We start from the raw sequence: 19436 nt of genomic DNA, 5'->3' as shown, positions 1-19436 counted from the left end.
TCACTCATATTTATGTCAATGTCCCTGATATTATTTTGCGTTTATCAGCGTCTTCCGTTTGACTTGCCAGTCATATGACTCAGTTCGCGGTTACTTCAACGTGGAAATCATATGCCTTACTTTTTTTGATGAGTTTAGTGATTATTAATTACCGCTGTGTCAAATAAAAAGTAGTAAGCATGGTGAGATCCCAAACTTATAGAAGGCGTTTTCATACGCACAGTCATGAGATTCTAAACTTCTAAAAGACGTTGTCATACGCACAGTCATTTGTTTCACCCTTAAAAGCTCCGGGATTTGCATGCAATTAATTAATTTTTTCCGATTATTGTATTTTCATGAGCGTGAGAAGCAATAATTGAAATCGAAATCAAAATTTTATTAATTGTCCAGCCCTTCTCTACATTACCCAGAAAGCTTAGCGCTGCAGGCAAGAATCAGAAGTAGGTCTGAGCTGTGCGAGAGGACAACAATTGTGCTGTTCAAGTTATAACAAGTTGAATGGACAATTAAATTTGATTTGCAAAAATGATGCGGATTGGCCAAACTGTGCAGGGATGCTGCAGTCATTGGACAAAGTTGCGAGTGCATAACTTGCGGTAAATTGGTTTAGTTTAAGTGAACTGTAAATGTATTGCTTCAGTCGCTACACTACATCACAATAAGTTTCATTTCAGGTTAGATGGTTATCGTCACACTTTTCTACTTTGCCATCACTGGCATCCTTTTGTGACTCAAAGCTATACACAAATGTTGAGGTAATTCTTTAGGTGCAAACTGAGCTGAATTTCACAGTATTTGCTGACGTCCCACGTGACGTCGTATGGCGATTTGACAGTATCGTTCGCCAATGTTTTGACGGTGTAATCATGGACTCAAGTTAACTAGATACGAAGACAGATACAGGCAAGAAGGGACGAGGCGTACATGAGGGAGGATAAAACACTTTCAGCACCTGCTACAGCACATGTAAGTACATTTGGACGAGCGTAAGATAAAATATAGCAACACTCATACAGGTAAAAGAAGACAGTGGGAAATGGAGACAGTGTTGATTGTTCCCTTTTCTGAGACGAAGCGAGGCACCCGAGCAGGAGCTCTGCCATTTCATTAAAAAGCTGCAGTTGCATTTTTCTCTTAGAAGAAAAATCTATTCCTGCCTCTCCCGCCTGTTTCAAACTGTCAGTACTATCAGGATTGTTGAGAGAGGTTAGTGAAGAGAAATGAGCCTCTCACAAACCACCCACATATGCAAACGCATGCACACACCTATTCCAAGTGTAGCAGAAAGAGCACAAAAGAAGGTTCTTACTCTTTCCAATCGGCCATCTTCTGACACATTCTTTGAATGTCGCCTAGTTTGGGCTGTGCGGTGACCTGTGTGACGCCTTTCACTGTGACACCTTCAAGGAATACTGCGCCCTGGGAGGAATAATGAAAGAAATATGTGTTGGAATAAGGCGAACAAAAAACATTCATACACTCCTACACCAAATACGTAAGGCGCTTTTCCACACAGCAGAAACCTTTGTTCATTGCCGTCTGGAAAATATCATCATGTATCCACCTACTCCATCCTAATAAACCTGACCCTCTTTTTATACCCCCACTTTATTCAGTTCACCACAGTTGCACTATTTCTACGCAACGCAGCTCATATTAGAGATAAAGATAGTTTTTTCTTTTTTCCAACGACCATTTCCAAAACTATCAATTATTTCCTCCAATCCTTTCATTATCACCAAATTCATCTTAGAAATATGTTGCTGCTGGTCCAAAAACAAGTTTTCAGTTCACTAAAGACTCTCCGTAGGTAGGGTTGCGCGATACAGAATAGACAATATACAACGATATCAATTTGGCCGACGATAGAGCCTTTCAAACTATCGTCATATCGTGATAATGCATGTTGATGACTGACACATTGCAGCTGTGTCACGAAATGTTCACAGCAACAAGTGAACATCAGCGTTGTCAACGTAATGTAGAGTCTTCCATGAACATTTCACTAATCCTCGCCTCCATGGCAGCAAATACACTATGTTTCAAATATGGTCCCGGAAAGACACCAGACCAGCCCCTATAAACACATTGGCAGATCCTTGAATTTTGTTTTTTCTAGCAACATAGAACACAGGGGTCCAAACTTGTACTTTACATGAAAGAGGTGTGTCTCAAGGCACCCCTTTCAGTCATATTCTTCATGGCAAATACATTTTTTTTTTACACATTTATGTAACAATGATGTAGCTTCTTTACTTCAGATGCAGTCTGTAGTCATGTGTTCAACTTACTTAGTTAAACAAGAGGTGTTCCACAAGGTTCCATTTTAGGTCCTCTCTTTTTCATTATTTGGGTTATTCAACTGGCCTGTGAGTTCAGTTCATATAACTTGTGACTCACATTTTTGCAGCAGATTCTTGAAAACACTAGAGTGCTCAGCCTGTCATAGAGATAATCTTTGATTAGCTTTTTTGCAGTGCGTCCTTAAAAACTAGCAGAATGCTCCTGTACGACTGACAAAATAAAAAGATCCAAATCAAACATCCACTGTAGAGGGCGCTGGTTCTCAGGAATATACAAAAATAAGACTTAGTGAAGGCAGAAGTCTGCCCCCCGGCTTTCTGGATATGTGTCCCCCAAAACATTTTAGTTGAATATCCCTGGTGTATGGTCGGTACTACAGTGATTAGATCGATATTTATTACCATCACAAAATCTTTCTTTTGTCGTTTTTGTTAATTTTTATGAACTTAAGAAATAAGTCCATCGACACAGGAGGGCTTTAAGTGCAAAAACTAAAGAGGTTTACATCAAAAGCAATAGTACTTTTTGCTAATGTTGAGTTATTTTGCAATATTGACTTTATTTTTCTCAAATATTGTATGCAATAAAAGGGAATATGATAATAATTTGAATATTTAATTGATATTGTTACATAGGCATGCAGTGTTTTTATTTGATTACAATTATGATACAAAATGTAATCATTCAATGAGCTTGAAAATGTCTTTTTTTTTCATTTTTTATCACAAAAATGTCTTTTTTTTTCATTTTTTATCACGCTTCTGCAGATACAGGATTAAGAAAATACATTCAAAGAACCTATCACTGATCAGCATCTACTCAGAGGTATTTATGAACTATATGTTTGATGATTTAAAGTCCTTGAGCTTTAAGGGATTACAGTCACAAACTGAGGAGGTGTTTGTTAAGCCTCTTCTTAAAGGCACGAATACTGCTTGGTGTAATGTCTCCAACAACCACAGGGGGAAGGCTGTTCCATATTGTAGTAGCAGAGTGGAGAAAGCTCCTGTCGAGGCATTTGGTGTTTGACTTTGGGATTTCCAAGGCATGGCTTGGTAGTACCCTCCGAGTGATACGACTTGAGATGTTGGCGGGGCCAGCAATGCTTTAAGATTCGCAGGACAGCTGGGGGTGTGCATTTTATAAAGGGCAGTTGCTGCTGCAACTGCTCGTCGATGACACACCTTGCTGATGGCGAACTGCTGTAGGGAAAAGTCCTCATCCACGCCAATGACTTTAAGAGCCTTTTTTTGGATGAAGTCGAGCTGCCCGAGAGTGGTCTGAGCGGCATTCATCCAGGCTAGGCAGGAGTACTCCATAATGCTCCTGACCTGGCTCTTGTAGATGTTGGCTCTGCCTGTAGCGTCAAGCTTGTTGGCCATCTTACGTAGTGCTCCGAGACGTTGACCAACATGTTTGCAGATGTTGGACAGGTGGCTGGTCCACATTAGTTTGGAGTCAATACAAAGACCCAGAACCTCTATCTGCTCACAGACCCCGATTTTAGTGGCCCCGAAGAAGAGATCTGGGTGGGATGGATTTCTCTTCCTGGACATGATTATAGCCTTGCACTTGGTGGGCTTAAAAGTAACTTTGCAGGCGTCAGCCCACTTTCGAATGTTCTCCAGGTCTTTGTTTAGCGATGCAGCTACCTCCAGTCCATTTAATGTTGTAAGTGCGAAGATGGTGGCGTCCTCCGCATACAGGAATATGGTGTTCTCACACTGTCCCACAACATCATCTAAGAAAATGGAGAATAGTAATGGCCGAGTATTGATCCCTGGGGTACAGATGTGTTTAGGCTAATTGTATGAATCCAAGATGGCCGACAGCACTGTCTTTTGTTTGTCTGCTTGTCAAAGTGGTCTGAATTTCTATCTGTTTTAATTTATTTTTTAGCCAAATTAAGTAAATTGTACTAGTTTTAAGCGTAACATTTGATGAATGAAGGCTTACTTCCAAAAAGTGGCATTTCTGACTGCTTTTGTTGGATTTGGAAATCTGGAGGCCTTTGACCTGCTGAAGCCAGGAGATGTTTTGCTAGCTGAAATTTTGGCCTTCCACCTGCCACAGCCCGGATCTATCCTGGCCCCAGCTTGGCCTTCCATTGCCTACAGACTGGGTCTGCTAACTTCATTTTGGCCTTCCACTGCCTACAGACAGGATCTGCTAGCTGCAGACCGGATCTGCTAGCTTCATCCTGGCCTTCCATCTGCCACAGCCTGGATCTGCTAGATTCATTTTGGCCTTCCATCTGCCACAGCCTGGATCTATCCTAGTCTCAGCTTGGCCTTCCACTACCTACAGTCTGGGTCTGCTAGCTGCATCTTGGCCCTCCATCTGCCACAGCCTGGCTATAACCTAGCCCCAGCTTGGCCTCTCACTGCCTACAGACTGGGTCTGCTAGCTTCATCTTGGCCTTCCATCTGCCACAGCCTGGCTCTAACCTAGCCCCAGCTTGGCCTCTCACTGCCTACAGACTGGGTCTGCTAGCTCATCTTGGCCTTCCATCTGCCACAGCCTGGATCTATCTTAGCCTCAGACTGACTAAGGCTGGGCCTTTGCTAGCCTTAGCTTGGCCTTCCAACTGCTGTAGCCTGGACATCTGAACTTTGAATATTGGACCTGGGTAGGTAGTAAAACAATTTAACAATGACTTTGACAAAAGCTCTGTATTTAATATTAATGCTTTTTCCTGGACTTGTTTTCTGCAATTGTAGTGGGGTACCTGACCAGGTGCTCCACCAACCTTTAACTCTACCGAACGCAATAACAATCACCTGGTCCTACGAAACTACAGCATTTACACAAAGCTTATTGATATCTACATGTGGGTCAGTGCTAAATAATTCTAACCAGCTTCATTTATGGTGTATTTCTGTGTTAAATAGATGTTTTTCTCCTTCTGAAATTACTCATTTTGACATTGTGAAGCCAAGTAATGTTGTCATCGGGTTACCTTGCCACATGAAACGAAACATTTTTATATTGCTCTTACTTCTTCTATCAGGCAATGTGCAACCAAATCCAGGCCCAGCTTTGTACAACATCAGTACTCCTGATTAATTTAGAGCTAGGTCAGGTCTTGGTTTAATTCATTCAAATATTAGAAGTCTACTGCCAAAATTAGACTTAGTCAAAATCTGGATTCAAACAACCAATGCAGACATATTTATCTTATCAGAAACCTGGCTAACCAAAGCAGTCTCTGACAAGGACATTGCTATAAATGGATATAATGTCTTCCGATGCGATCGTCCTCGAAAAGGTGGAGGAGTGGCTATGTATATCAAAAACAAATTTAATGTTACCTTATTATCATCACTGTCAATCACTAAACAATTTGAACTCCTTGCCCTGCAGCTTGAATTCTCACATGGCCAACCTCTCGCAATTGTAGGCTGTTATAGACCTCCCTCTGCCTCCTCTGAAGCCCTTGCCTCGCTTGAATCCTTTATGAGTGGGTTAAAAGCTAGTGAACTTCTCTTGGTTGGTGATTTAAATTTTGACTGGTTGACTTCCTCTTCTGATAACCTTAAAGCTGTATGCAACTCACTAAACTTAACTCAATTAATCACTTCCCCAACTCGACCCAATACTAAAAACTCCTCAAAATCATCTTTACTTGATCTAATTCTAACCAACGTTCCCCATAAGTACACTGGCACTGGGGTGTTTGCCAATGACTTGAGTGACCATTGTACAATTGCAGCTGTAAGAAACTGCAAACTACCAAAATCAAAACCCACTATTACATGCAAAAGAAATATTAAAAACTTTTGCCTCCCAGCTTTTATATATGATTTAGCTGCCTTTCAGTGGAACAGAGTTGCTTTAATTGATGATATTGAGATAGCGTTGAAATACTTTTATAATGAATTTCAACGTATAGTCAATAAACATGCTCCGTTTCGAAAACTTAGAGTTAAAGGTCGAAATAATCCCTGGTTTTCCTCTGCAATTGGAAACCTTCTCAAAGAGAGAGACGTTGCTTGGGCCAGGGCTCGAAAAACAAAGACAGAGGCTGACTGGCTTAGCTTCCGCCAGCTTAGAAATAAATGTACTTCGCTTGTTAAGAGGGCCAAGTCTGATTTTTACCTGCATGAATGCAAAAAACATATAAATGATCCCAAAAAGTTTTGGCAAACCATAAAAGCTTCTTTAAATCATGTGACAACAAATGACTTTCCAAGTCCTTTAATTACTCAATCTGGTACTTTGTCTGATAAGACAACTATATCAAATTGTTTTAATGAGTATTTTGTTTCTGCCGGATCCTTGTTTGAGTCATTGAATCCTCAATTGTCAAATGTTGGTTTAACTAATGTTAATATACCAAATACACCACAGGCTGTAAATAGACGCAGCACCTGCACTTTTGAGTTCACACCTGTATCAATATCCGAGGTAAACAGTGCACTAAAGAGCCTGGACACAACTAAAGCAGCAGGACCTGACCAAATTGAACCCTTTTTCTTAAAATTGGCTGCTGATTTTGTTGCTGAGCCTCTCTCGCATATTTTTAACCTAAGTCTAACAAGTAAAAGCATTCCAAAAATCTGGAAATCGGCCTTTGTTCTTCCCCTGCTAAAAGGGGGTGAACCCACAAATATAAATAATTACAGACCAATTTCTAAATTATGCATTTTAGCAAAATTGTTTGAGAAGATCATCAGTAACCATCTAGAGGATTTTTTAGAATCAAACAATATTTTATCTCTATTTCAATCTGAATCTGGTTCAGCATAGCACTATTACAGCTGCTCTTAAGGTCTTCAATGATTTAATCGAGGCTGTAGACGGCAAGAAATATTGTGTCGCCCTATTTATTGATTTGTCAAAAGCATTTGACACAGTAGACCACAGTCTGTTAATTCAAGCCCTTTATCACGTTGGATTATCTAAAAATGCAGCTGCTTGGTTCACAGACTATCTCTCCAGCAGAACACAATGTGTACAGGTGGCTGGGACCACCTCTTCATTACTGGACATTACCAAAGGCGTTCCACAAGGCTCAGTGCTGGGGCCCATTTTATTTTCTATCTACATAAATAATCTTTGTAATAATTTGTCAAATGCAATGTACCATTTTTATGCAGACGACACCATTATTTATTGCTGTTCAACCTCCATCACTCAGGCTTTTGAGTTTTTACAAGCTGCTTTTGATGTCATCCAGGCTCGCTTATTTGATCTTAAATTGGTTTTAAATACAGATAAAAGCAAGGTAATGGTTTTCTCTCATTCAAGGGTGCTACTGGAAAATATTCCAAATATTGTAACATCAAATGGAAACCCTATAGAGCAGGTCTTAAATTACAAGTACTTGGGTTTTACTCTTGATCAGGAGCTTTCATTTAAAGCCCATATTAACAACTTGGTCTCTAAGCTTAGGGTAAAGCTTGGTTTCTTTTTTAGAAATAAAAACTGCTTCTCTCTTAAAGTCAGAAAGAAATTGGTGACAGCAACTATCTTGCCTGTAATTGATTATGGAGACGTGCTTTATTTTAGTGCTTCATCTAAATGCCTCCAGTCCTTGGACACTGTTTTTCATTCAGCACTAAGATTTGTTACTGGCTGTCGTAGTCTCACCCACCATTGTCAACTGTATATGAAGTCAGACTTATCTTCATTGAGTGCACGCAGATACACACATTGGCTGACTTTAATTTATAAGGCTCTTTTAGGTTTAATACCTCCATACTTGTGTACTCTGTTACAAAGAAAAAGCAGCTCTTACGCATTACGTTCTAACAATTTGTATGTTTTAACTGTTCCTCATGTACGGACTGAATTTGGCAAAAGAGCTTTTGGCATTGCTGCCCCTATGGCATGGAATGAATTGCAGACGAAACTGAAACTTACAGAACTACTTCCATTTGGAGCCTTCCGTTCTGTCCTGAGCGACAAACAGCGAGAGACGTTTGCACAGTGCCTGTGTTTTTAAAGATGTAAATCTCTGTTGTTTTACAGTTCTCTTATGTATTTTAAAATGTATGTCTTAATGTATTTATTTTGAAACTGCTCTGTGACATGTGCTGTTGACCTCTTGGCCAGGTCACCCTTGTGAAAGAGATCTTGATCTCAATGGGTTTTCTTATCTGGTTAAATAAAGGTTCTAATTGATGGGAAGTGGAAATAAATATTGACCAGAGAGCACAACCTTGATGTAGGGCTGGGCGATATATCGAATATACTCGATATAGAAAATGACTATATCGTGATATTTGAGTATGCGTTCTCACGCAGTTGCTTTTAGCTGCGGGCATTACACTTAGACGTTTCTCACTCTTTGTTGTCTCTCCTCACTGAGACGTAAAACAAGCGCACCTTCTTAAAACGTCACATACTGTCACGTGTGCAACGTCACACGCCCTCGCGGAGCATAGAGGTAGAGACATGGTAACGCTAGCTGTGGTGCTAACGGAGCGGTGCGAGTGGTAATACGAGAGAGAGAAGGTGCAAATCTGGTAACAAATGAAGGAAAAAATTAATTCCCAAGAAAAACAGCACAGGGTCCATTGTCTGGCGGTGGTTTGGCTTCAAGCGGAAATATGTCGAACAGACAACCGTAATATGTCAAGTATGCGGCAAATGCGTTGCTACAAAAAGTAGCAGCTCTACTAATGTAGCATCGTTTGAAAAGTCACCCGCTAGAGAATGAAGAGTGCTTGAAACTCCGCATGTCAACATCTCCGTTCAGTGCCAAACCCACAAAATGCAGAGGCAACCATTTCCACGTCAACAAAAAATAGTCAACAACAGAAGGAGATAATTTCCGCAGGAACCTACCACATAGCGAAGGACATACACTATTTGATTTCCTATTATGCATCTTATTTTTATTTGACAGTTATTGAAATATATTGTGTGACATCATGCACAAAAGTGCACTTTATTTGTTTTTAACTATTGTAGTGGCGTTCTCTACAAAAAGTACACTTTAATTTAGTGTTTTTTATTTTAAAACGACACTAAATTAAAGTGTACTTTTTGTACAGAACGCCACTACGCCAGTGACATCATGCACAAAAGTGCACTAATAGCTTGTTTTAAAATGTCTCTGACAATCTTGCACTTTCTGTTTGGAAATGACATGAATGTTTGTGCCACTGCTTAATAACTGTTTAATAAATACAGTTTTGGTAAATTCACTTAGTTGTGATTTCCCTCTCTGCATGAAAGTTTAAAATGAGCATATATTAATGCAGTATGAACAACAATGTTTTAATGTAGACACATAGAATCATCATACTGGTGTGATTATATGCATCAAGTGTTAATTCAAAGCTAAGGCAAAATATCGAGATATATATCGTGTATCGTGACATGGCCTAAAAATATTGAGATATTAATAAAAGGCCATATCGCCCAGCCCTACCTTGATGGTATTTCTGTAGCCAGACATGCAGTCTTCCAGTTACGCCCTTTGAGGTGAGCTTAGCACAAAGGCCATTGTGCCAAACTTGGTCGAATGCACCCTTAATGTCCAGTGCAACAGCGTACACTTCGCCACCTTTGACAAGGATGTTGTTCCATGTCTGTGACAAAACTCTAAGGAGGTCTGCTGTGCTGTGGTTTTGTCTAAAACCATATTGTTTATTGGTCTTACCTGGGTCTAGGTTGCGTAGGATGTTCCTCACTTCTTTGGGTTTGAAAAGGACATCGCGAAGGTAAGAGGATGGTGGTGGGCTTTGAAGCTGGGTTATGATGATGCCCCAGGCAATGTGCACTTGTCCGCAAAGGTTTGGCAGAAGATGTTGGCCTTTTCACTTGCTGAGATACAGGGGATACCTTAATTTTCGATGACGGGTATGTCCGTAGAGCCACATCTCCCAGAGAGTGAATTCACAATGCCCCACCATTTCTTTGAGCTGAGTGCTTTGTCCGATAGATCTTTTTTCTGCTTGTGGTTGTATTGTCTCTTTCCTTGTTTCTCAGTTTGATTGAACACTGCCCTTGCTTCCAGAAACTTTTGCTTTGACGCCAGGTTGTTGGATGTCTGCATCTTGCGGTAGAGCAATTGATTGTTCTTGCTCTTCTGCATTGTTCGTCAAACAAAGCTTTATCCCCAGGCTTTCTGGTTATGATCTTGCTAGGTATGAATGCAGCCATGTCTTAAAATAAGCTAGTGAGAGTGGTGCATATTGTTTTAGGATCTTCTTCCTTGAAGAAACTGGACCAGTTCATGAAAGTTAGGTACCCTCTCATTTCCCAGAACTGAGCTTTGTCATATCTCCAGACTCTGCGCTTGTATGGCTTATCTCTGAAGACTGGTATTTTTAGCTGTATATGTACAGGGTTATGGTCCGAGGAGCCAGCATTTTCCAGGGTCTTTGTAGTTGCTGGAGTGTCTGATAGAACCAAATCTAGGATGTTATTGTGTCTAGTTGGTTCAGTGACAATCTGCTCCCGTCCCAGGCAGTTGGCAAGTTGCAGGGTTCGTCATCCAGCAGCATCTGTGACATTGCTCCCCAGCCACTCTTTGTGGTCTACATTGAAGTCGCCAATGAGCATCACAGACTGGGCTCCGAACAGAGAAGGTGTTTCTGTCGAGGTAGTCTAAGACTTCATTGGAGGCACTTGGGGAGCGGTAAACAGCACCTATTAGCAGCATCCTGGTCTTCAGAGCAACAGTGAACCACATAAGCTCAAAGTCTTCAGGGTGTTTGGATGGATTGTGGTAGATGGATACACGGCGGAACGGCGTGGCGTAGTTGGGAGAGTGGCCGTGCCAGCAACCTGAGGGTTCCTAGTTCGATCCCCAGCTTCTACCAACCTAGTCATGTCCGTTGTGTCCTTGGCAAGACACTTCACCCTTGCTCCTGATGGATCGTGGTTTGCGCCTTGCATGGCAGCTTCCGCCATCAGTGTGTGAATGTGTGTGTGAAGGTGTGTATGAATGGGTGAATGTGGAAATAGTGTCAAAGCGCTTTGAGTACCTTGAAGGTAGAAAAGCGCTATACAAGTATAACCCATTTACCGTTTACACCTTCTAGACAGTAAACTGCTATACCGCCTCCAGGCCGCCCCAGTGCTTTTTCTGCGACAGCTGAGTGAGTAGCCAGGAATCTGTATCTCATCTGCTCCGTCTGGAATGGTGGAGTCCAAGAATATCTCTACTAAGATGACAATCCATAGCTTCTTCTCTGAGCAGAGGTTGGAGAAGTCCCCAAGATTGGTGCGTAATCCTCGGATGTTCACTTTAAGGATTTCCAATTTATTTTCGCTAAGTCGTAGTCGAGGTCTGTGCGTAGGTCAACGTTGGGTGGTCTGTCCGTTTCAAGGCTTTCTTCTTAGTTTCCTAGCATGGGGTTGTCGGCAACAGGGGGAGCTGCCCCCTGCGCCCTTCAAACACACCTGAGCAGTGCGGCAGAGATCAGTGCATACATGACCTAATCTAAAAGCATCTTGCATGTGCAGATGACTCACAACGGATCGGTTTCCGAAGAAACCACTTGGCCAAGGACGGGGAGATCGCACTATTTATGATCTCTACTACCCCAGTTTTAGTATTAGTATCAGCATTGGTATGACCAATACTGCCCCTGCAACTACTTGGTATTGGATCAATACACAAATTTGCAATATTGCCTAAAACTAATGTAAATCATCCAAACAACAGAATAGTAAGTACTTGTTACATTTTAACAGAAGTGTATATAGAACAATGTTATAACAGAAAGCAACCAGATATTAACAGTAAATTAGCAAGTACATTATCAATAGTTTTGAGAAAATAATACAACAGGAAATTACGCAATATGTTCCCGCATACGCCAGCAGCCAAATTACAAGCCTTCAGGTTGAAATGTATACAAAAAGGCTGGATGGTTACATGAGCATGCATCTAAAAGGTTATAGACCAAATCACAGGAATCTGCAACAACCAGCAACAAATGAGCACCACTGTAAATAATTTGTACTACAAATATTGCAAACCATGTTAATTCCCGGTAGGGTGTGCACTTACTATTGTACGTAAACAGCTTTTGCTTTTTTTTTTTTTTTTTAACACCAATTTCCCCCTATTTCATCTTTTACTTCTTATAAGAGCCAATTGGATGCTAACCAGTACGACTCTGGAGAAGGCCACTCAACCATGACCAAGAGACACAGTACTTCTTAATGATGCTGGAGTAATGCAGTCTGCGAGCCGCTGTTCCCTTAGCTTGCTTCTTCCCTCCAGAAATGGATGCTGTATCATATTTGAAGCAATTTGATTTGCCTTTACTTAGGCTCTCATACCACTTAAGTGTTTACAGTTTTTTTTTCTCCAATAATTGGATATACATGATAGTCTCATTTATATTTGTGAGTGCAATATGCCTATGTTTTGGTGTTACCTATTCCTGCGGTAACTCTTGATGATGGGCCTTTCCAGATTCATTATAACAATATATATATATATATATATATATATATATATATATATATATATATATATATATATATATATATATATACTGTATATATATATATATATATATATATATATATATATATATATATATATATGTGTGTGTGTGGGGAGGCGGGGCCGGCAGATAGACAACGAGGCAGGGCACGCTCCAAGATGGCGGCGAGGAGGCGTGGCCGGTAGTCCGTCAGCGGGGCAGGGCACACCGGGGCCCGCTCCAAGATGGCAGCGAGGAGGCGTGGCCGGCGGACCCGCGTCCAAATGGACTACGGGTGCGTGGATCGCGCAGCAGGGCACAATCTATTAATCCCCTCTCAGTGTTAAAAAGGGGAGCAGCCGAGAACGAGGGGGAGGAAGGAGGTGGAGAGCCAGAAACACATGCAGGAAGAGAGGGAGAGAGAAACAGGAGCCAGAGAGAAGCGGATGCTGAGCGTGAGAGGAAGAGGAGCCAGAGAGAGGCGGACGCTGAGCGAGAGCGCAAGAGAGCCCAGGCGAGACGAAGCTGAGAGAGAAGCGGAGGAGCAAGCAGGTGGATCCAGTGCTGAAAAGCACGAAATACTTTTCTTATTGAAATAATAAAGAAACTCAACCCTGCTCGCAAGTATGTCCTTCCTTGATGGTCCTGCAAATCTGGACGACGGTCAGAGTCGTTCACAATATATATATATATATATATGTTTAATAGTAATGTGCATCAGCCAATTTTAGTGCCGATCATCTCTGATTAGGGATGATGTTTGTTAAGAAATTATCGATGTCGATGCCATTATCGAATCCTCTTATCGAACCGATTTCTTATCGAATCCAGATAGGTTGTTGTGTGTGCACTGAGTTCCAAAAGCCGTAGATGTTATGTGACTGGGCCGACACACTGTTTATATGGAGGAAAGGCGGATTGAGGACAGCATGCGGACGTTAAAGGGTGAAGGTTTCAAGTGAGAGAGGATATAGTGCTGCTATGTTGAGTTGAGTTTGAGTTTATTTCGAACATGCAAGCATACAACATGATACATCACAATTTCCAGTTTCTCTTTTCAACATGTTCGAAAAGGAGTAGGAAGAAGCAGAGCTTATTTAATCCTACCCCTTTTCTTTACATAACAGTTGCAAAACTTTTTGTTCACTTCCTGTTCACAATTTTTTCACAATAAACTCCATAAGTAATCACAATAAAAATAAATAAATAAATAATACTAAGAATTTAATAATTTAATAATAATAATAATTGGTGAAGTAAGTAAGTAAATGCTTTGTAAATAAAAAAATTGCAGACAAACACATCACCAACATGGACGAGGTGGCGCTCACTTTCGACATCCCGGTGAAGCACACTGTGGAGAAGAAGGCGACCAGCACGGTAGCGAATCGATACGCACAATGGGGCAAGAGAAGTCGGCTTTTACTGTTGTGCTAGCTTGCTATGCTAATGGCCAGAAACTGCCACATATGGTGATTTTCAAGGGGAAGACGCTGCCGAAAGAAAAGTTTCCACCTGGAGTCATCATTAAGGCATAACGAAGGAACTCCAACCGCTGGACATGGGTGTAAACAGGACGTTCAAAGTGAAGTCGTGAGCGTTATGGGACCGATGGATGACAGACGAACACAGCTTCATGAAAACTGGGAGGCAGCGTCGGGCGAGTTACGCCACAATTTGTGAATGGATCGTGGATGCTTGAGCTAACATGTCTGCTTGCACTGTTGTTCGACCTTTCGCAAAAGCCGGCATCTTTTCCGAGGAGCCCCTTGGCAACGAGACTGACTTTGAAAATGACGAGAGGGAATCTGGCGTGTTTGATGGAGAACTGTTCATTTCGGACACAGAAGATGAGGACTTTGATGGATTTGTGGATGAGGATTGATCAAAAAATAATGTGAGTACATTGATAAATACTTCAATAAAGTACAAACCCCGTTTCCATATGAGTTGGGAAATTGTGTTAGATGTAAATATAAATGGAATACAATGATTTACAAATCATTTTCAACCCATATTCAGTTGAATATGCTAAAAGACAACATATTTGATGTTCAAACTGATAAACTTTTTTTTTTGCAAATAATCATTAACTTTAGAATTTGGTGCCAGCAACACGTGACAAAGAAGTTGGGAAAGGTGGCAATAAATACTGATACAGTTGAGGAATGCTCATCAAACACTTTTTGGAACATCCCACAGGTGAACAGGCAAATTGGGAACAGGTGGGTGCCATGATTGGGTATAAAAGTAGATTCCATGAAATGCTCAGTCATTCACAAACAAGGATGGGGCAAGGGTCACCACTTTGTCAACAAATGCGTGAGCAAATTGTTGAACAGTTTAAGAAAAACCTTTCTCAACCAGCTATTGCAAGGAATTTAGGGATTTCACCATCTATGGTCCGTAATATCATCAAAGGGTTCAGAGAATCTGGAGAAATCACTGCACGTAAGCAGCTAAGCCCGTCAACTTCCATCCTTCAGGCTGTACTGCATCAACAAGCGACATCAGTGTGTAAAGGATATCACCACATGGGCTCAGGAACACTTCAGAAACCCACTGTCAGTAACTACAGTTGGTCGCTACATCTATAAGTGCAAATTAAAACTCTCCTATGCAAGGCGAAAACCGTTTATCAACAACACCCAGAAACACAGTCGGCTTCGCTGGGCCTGAGCTCATCTAAGATGGACTGATACAAAGTGGAAAAGTGTTCTGTGGTCTGACGAGTTCACATTTCAAATTGTTTTTGGAAACTGTGGACGTCGTGTCCTCCGGACCAAAGAGGAAAAGAACCATCCGGATTGTTATAGGCGCAAAGTTGAGAAGCCAGCATCTGTGATGGTATGGGGGTGTATTAGTGCCCAAGACATGGGTAACTTACACATCTGTGAAGGCACCATTAATGCTGAAAGGTATATACAGGTTTTGGCGCAACATATATTTCCATCCAAGCAACGTTACCATGGACGCCCCTGCTTATTTCAGCAAGAAAATGCCAAGCCACGTGTTACATCAACGTGGCTTCATAGTAAAAGAGTGCGGGTACTAGACTGGCCTGCCTGTAGTCCAGACCTGTCTCCCATTGAAAATGTGTGGCGCATTATGAAGCCTAAAATACCACATCGGAGACCCCCGGAATGTTGAACAACTTAAGCTGTACATCAAGCAAGAATGGGAAAGAATTCCACCTGAGAAGCTTCAAAATGTGTCTCCTCAGTTCCCAAATGTTTACTGAGTGTTGTTAAAAGGAAAGGCCATGTAACACAGTGGTGAACATGCCCTTTCCCAACTACTTTGGCACGTGTTGCAGCCATGAAACTCTAAAAATAAAGTTTATGAGTTTGAAAATCAAATATCTTGTCTTTGTAGTGCATTCAATTGAATATGGGTTGAAAAGGATTTGCAAATCATTGTATTCCGTTTATATTTACATCTAACACAATTTCCCAACTCATATGGAAACGGGGTTTGTACAACCGAACTCAGCTTTGCCCCTGCTCCCTTTTTAAAACAGTGTCCATTAGGGCTGGGCGATATATCGATATACTCGATATATCGTGGGTTTGTCTCTGTGCGATATAGAAAATTACTATATCGTGATATTCGAGTATACGTTCTCACGCAGTTGCTTTTAGCTGCGGGGCATTAAATTGCATGCGTTTCTCACTCTTTCCTGTCTCTCCTTCTCACAGAGACTAAAACAAGCGCACCTTCTTACATACGTCACATACTGTCACGTGAGCAACGTCACAGGTAGCGACATGGTAACATTAGCTGTGATTCTAACAGCTAACGGTGTGGTTTGAGTGGTAATACGAAAGAAAGAAGGTGCGAATCTGGTAACAAATGGAGGAACAATTAATTCCCAAGAAAAACGTCGCCTGACAGTGGTTTGGCTTCAAGCGGGAAGATGTCTTTACATGTGAACATCTCCGTTTGGTGCCACACAATCAATCAATCTCAATCAATCAAAAAACACCAACTAAATGCCGAAGCAACAATTTCCAAATCAACACCCTAGGACATATACTATTTGATATGCAGCTCATTTCTATGTGACACGAATTGAAATATCTTGTGTGTCATCATGCACAAAAGTGCACTTATAGCTTGTTTTAAAATGTCTCTGACAATCTTGCACTTTCTGTTTGGAAATGACATGAATGTTTGTGCCACTGCTTAATAACTGTTTAATAAATACAGTTTTGCTAAATTGACTTAGCTGTGATTTCCCTCTCTGCATGAAAGTTTAAAATGAGCATATATGAATGCAGTATGAACAAGAATGTTTTAATGTAGACACATAGAAGCATCATACTGGTGTGATTATATGTATCAAGTGTTCATTCAAGGCTAAGGCAAAATATCGAGATATATATCGTGTATCGCGATATGGCCTAAAAATATTGAGATATTAAACAAAGGCCATATCGCCCAGCCCTAGTGTCCATGCATGCTAGCGTATGTTTTAAGCTAGCGTATGTTTAACCATTCCTGCGCCCAAAAATACACTGCGCCTTATTTATGCGTTAAATACAGAAAATGCACCCGTAACTGACACGGCGCCTTTTAATACGGTGCGCCCTATGGTCGCGAAAATACGGTATAGTGGCTTCAATAACGGGAACCGGTTCTCAAAAAGGGACTTGAATCCATGGAATCGGTTCTTTTCTTATCGAAGCATCGGGAGAACAGGTTTCGAACATCATCCTATCTCTGATCCTTATTTTCAGTCGCTTGACAGAAAGGCAGCTTTGCGCTAACTGTGTATTTACACACACAGTGCGGCGCCGCTTCCCAATTAACCTTGGTGTTGTTTTCAACATACCACGTCATATTATTTAATTTAAACTCTTACCAGTTTGAGCTTCTCTTTCCTCCGTTTGCCGGCTGTTGACCCGGAAGAGCTCGGCCCAGACTCTTGGCCCAAGGCGTTACCGTCATCGTCCACTTCCTCTTCGTCCTCGAAGCACCAGTCGGGTAGCACAGGGGCCGGGGGTGCGTCCTCCTCGTCTCCATAGCGACGAAAAAGCTCTTTGAGGTAGTCGCCCTTGTAGATCCCAGGGGCCCGTGCTTGTGCAAAAGCCGCAACGGCTGCTTCCACGCTGATAAATGCAACAGGACCGGATTAACATATCAAACTCACACACTGACCAGGCTTTTTTTGACTATTAAAGCTCATGCCCATCAACCACTGCAATAGGTACACCTGCTCCAATTCAATGAGTGTATCAAAACAATCTACAAGAATCATAAAGCTCAGTTTGATGCACACTATATTTTTATTGTCGTGGTTATAGTTTGCAGTGGCGAGCAATTGCACTTTATCAAAATGTATTTGATAGTTTTCTAGTTTTATTTATCAAAAACTAAATATTTGCAATGCTACATTGCTTTAAACTACAACCCCAATCATAAACATTGCATGGTTGTAGGCAACTACAATGTACTCCTCCAGGGTTTTCCACAGGACTGTAATCTATTTGTGGGAGCGGTGGTTTGGTTGGGGGAATAGTAGGTGTCCCGATTTTATATCGGTCCAATATCAGCAAAACAACAAGTATCAGATGCAATCATCTTTTTCTAAATCTCTGACCAAAGCTCCGATACAAGCTGTGCTGCGATCAAGGGAAATTACTCAGAACAATTGTAGGTATGAAAACACTAACCTTATGACCGATTTATGCTTTTGAAGTGGTAATTTGTATTTTTGGCGACACCTGATGGTCACAATAATTCCTTTAATTAAGGGATAGCGTAGGGAGGTTGACTAATGTGTACAGGTTTGTTACTGGATACTTTCTAATATGCTTCTGCCGTGGAGACTTTGTATGTGAAAGCAACAAGTTACTATAGTTATTTGATACTTGTTTGTATTGACAAAATGTTGTGTTTCAGATGGCAACATTGTTAAATTAAGGATACTTATTACGTACCACTATCTTGTGAGCTTAGCTGTTGTGTAGCAGCTAGCTCTTAGTAGCATATAGCCTACCACGTTTACCTTTAGTAAATGACTTGACTAAAATACAATAAAAATAAAACTTGTGTGCTTATTGGAGGACTTGTCAACTGTGTGTCCAGCTTTGCACAAGTAAACACGCTGCAGGACTGTTTGTATCGGATCTGTATCTTATATATTAGAGATTTTCGATGCCAGCCGATATCATTGGATACTTTTTGCTGATATCGGACAGCCAATATCAATATCAGACCAGGACACCCCTAATAATATAAGGTAAAGCAAATTGCCTGTCTGATATCTATTGTTTTTAAATGTCTTAATCAGGCCCTGTTACGTTACAATCAACTATAAACACAGGTTCAATCCAAATTGAGCCTTAGTATCATCTACCTTTTTATTATGTGTGGTATAAAAACTAAATATCTAGAATATTACTTTATTCTATCATGTATATAAATATTTGCTGAGAGCAAATTTGATGGATTACAACAAATATAACACTTCAGAATTACTGCAGGAAATGAGAACCCATGAAGATCATCTGATAGTCGAATTATCTTGCAAAACAACAGGATGAGTCTAATGCTCTGGGAATATTCATTACACATGAAATGGTGGGTGGTGGGAGGGTTTGATCAGCCTGTGTGTCTACAGCAGGGATTCTTCTTGTCCTCTCAGACAGCTGCCCCACCTCTGTCTAATGACTTGCCTCCCCCCCTCCATCTTGTCCACCATGTTCAGTCAGTGCAAATAATTTAGCA

At 41.1% G+C, this 19436-nt stretch overlaps 1 protein-coding gene across 1 annotated transcript in view; it reads right to left on the bottom strand.

The window, feature by feature from the left end:
• Window positions 1-19436, bottom strand: part of rngtt (RNA guanylyltransferase and 5'-phosphatase) — a 266774-nt gene that overhangs the window by 229548 nt on the left and 17790 nt on the right. Inside the window, exons 6-7 of the mRNA XM_062034453.1 lie at window positions 17569-17815; window positions 1313-1422 (exon numbers count right to left, since the gene is read on the bottom strand). Of these exons, the coding sequence (XP_061890437.1) occupies window positions 1313-1422; window positions 17569-17815 (357 nt within the window). The remainder of the gene's footprint in view (window positions 1-1312; window positions 1423-17568; window positions 17816-19436) is intronic.

The sequence above is a fragment of the Entelurus aequoreus genome, linkage group LG23 (genome assembly GCF_033978785.1).
Source record: "Entelurus aequoreus isolate RoL-2023_Sb linkage group LG23, RoL_Eaeq_v1.1, whole genome shotgun sequence".
In the NCBI taxonomy this organism is placed as follows: Eukaryota; Metazoa; Chordata; class Actinopteri; order Syngnathiformes; family Syngnathidae; genus Entelurus; species Entelurus aequoreus.
This window is presented reverse-complemented; position numbering and strand designations above follow the sequence as displayed.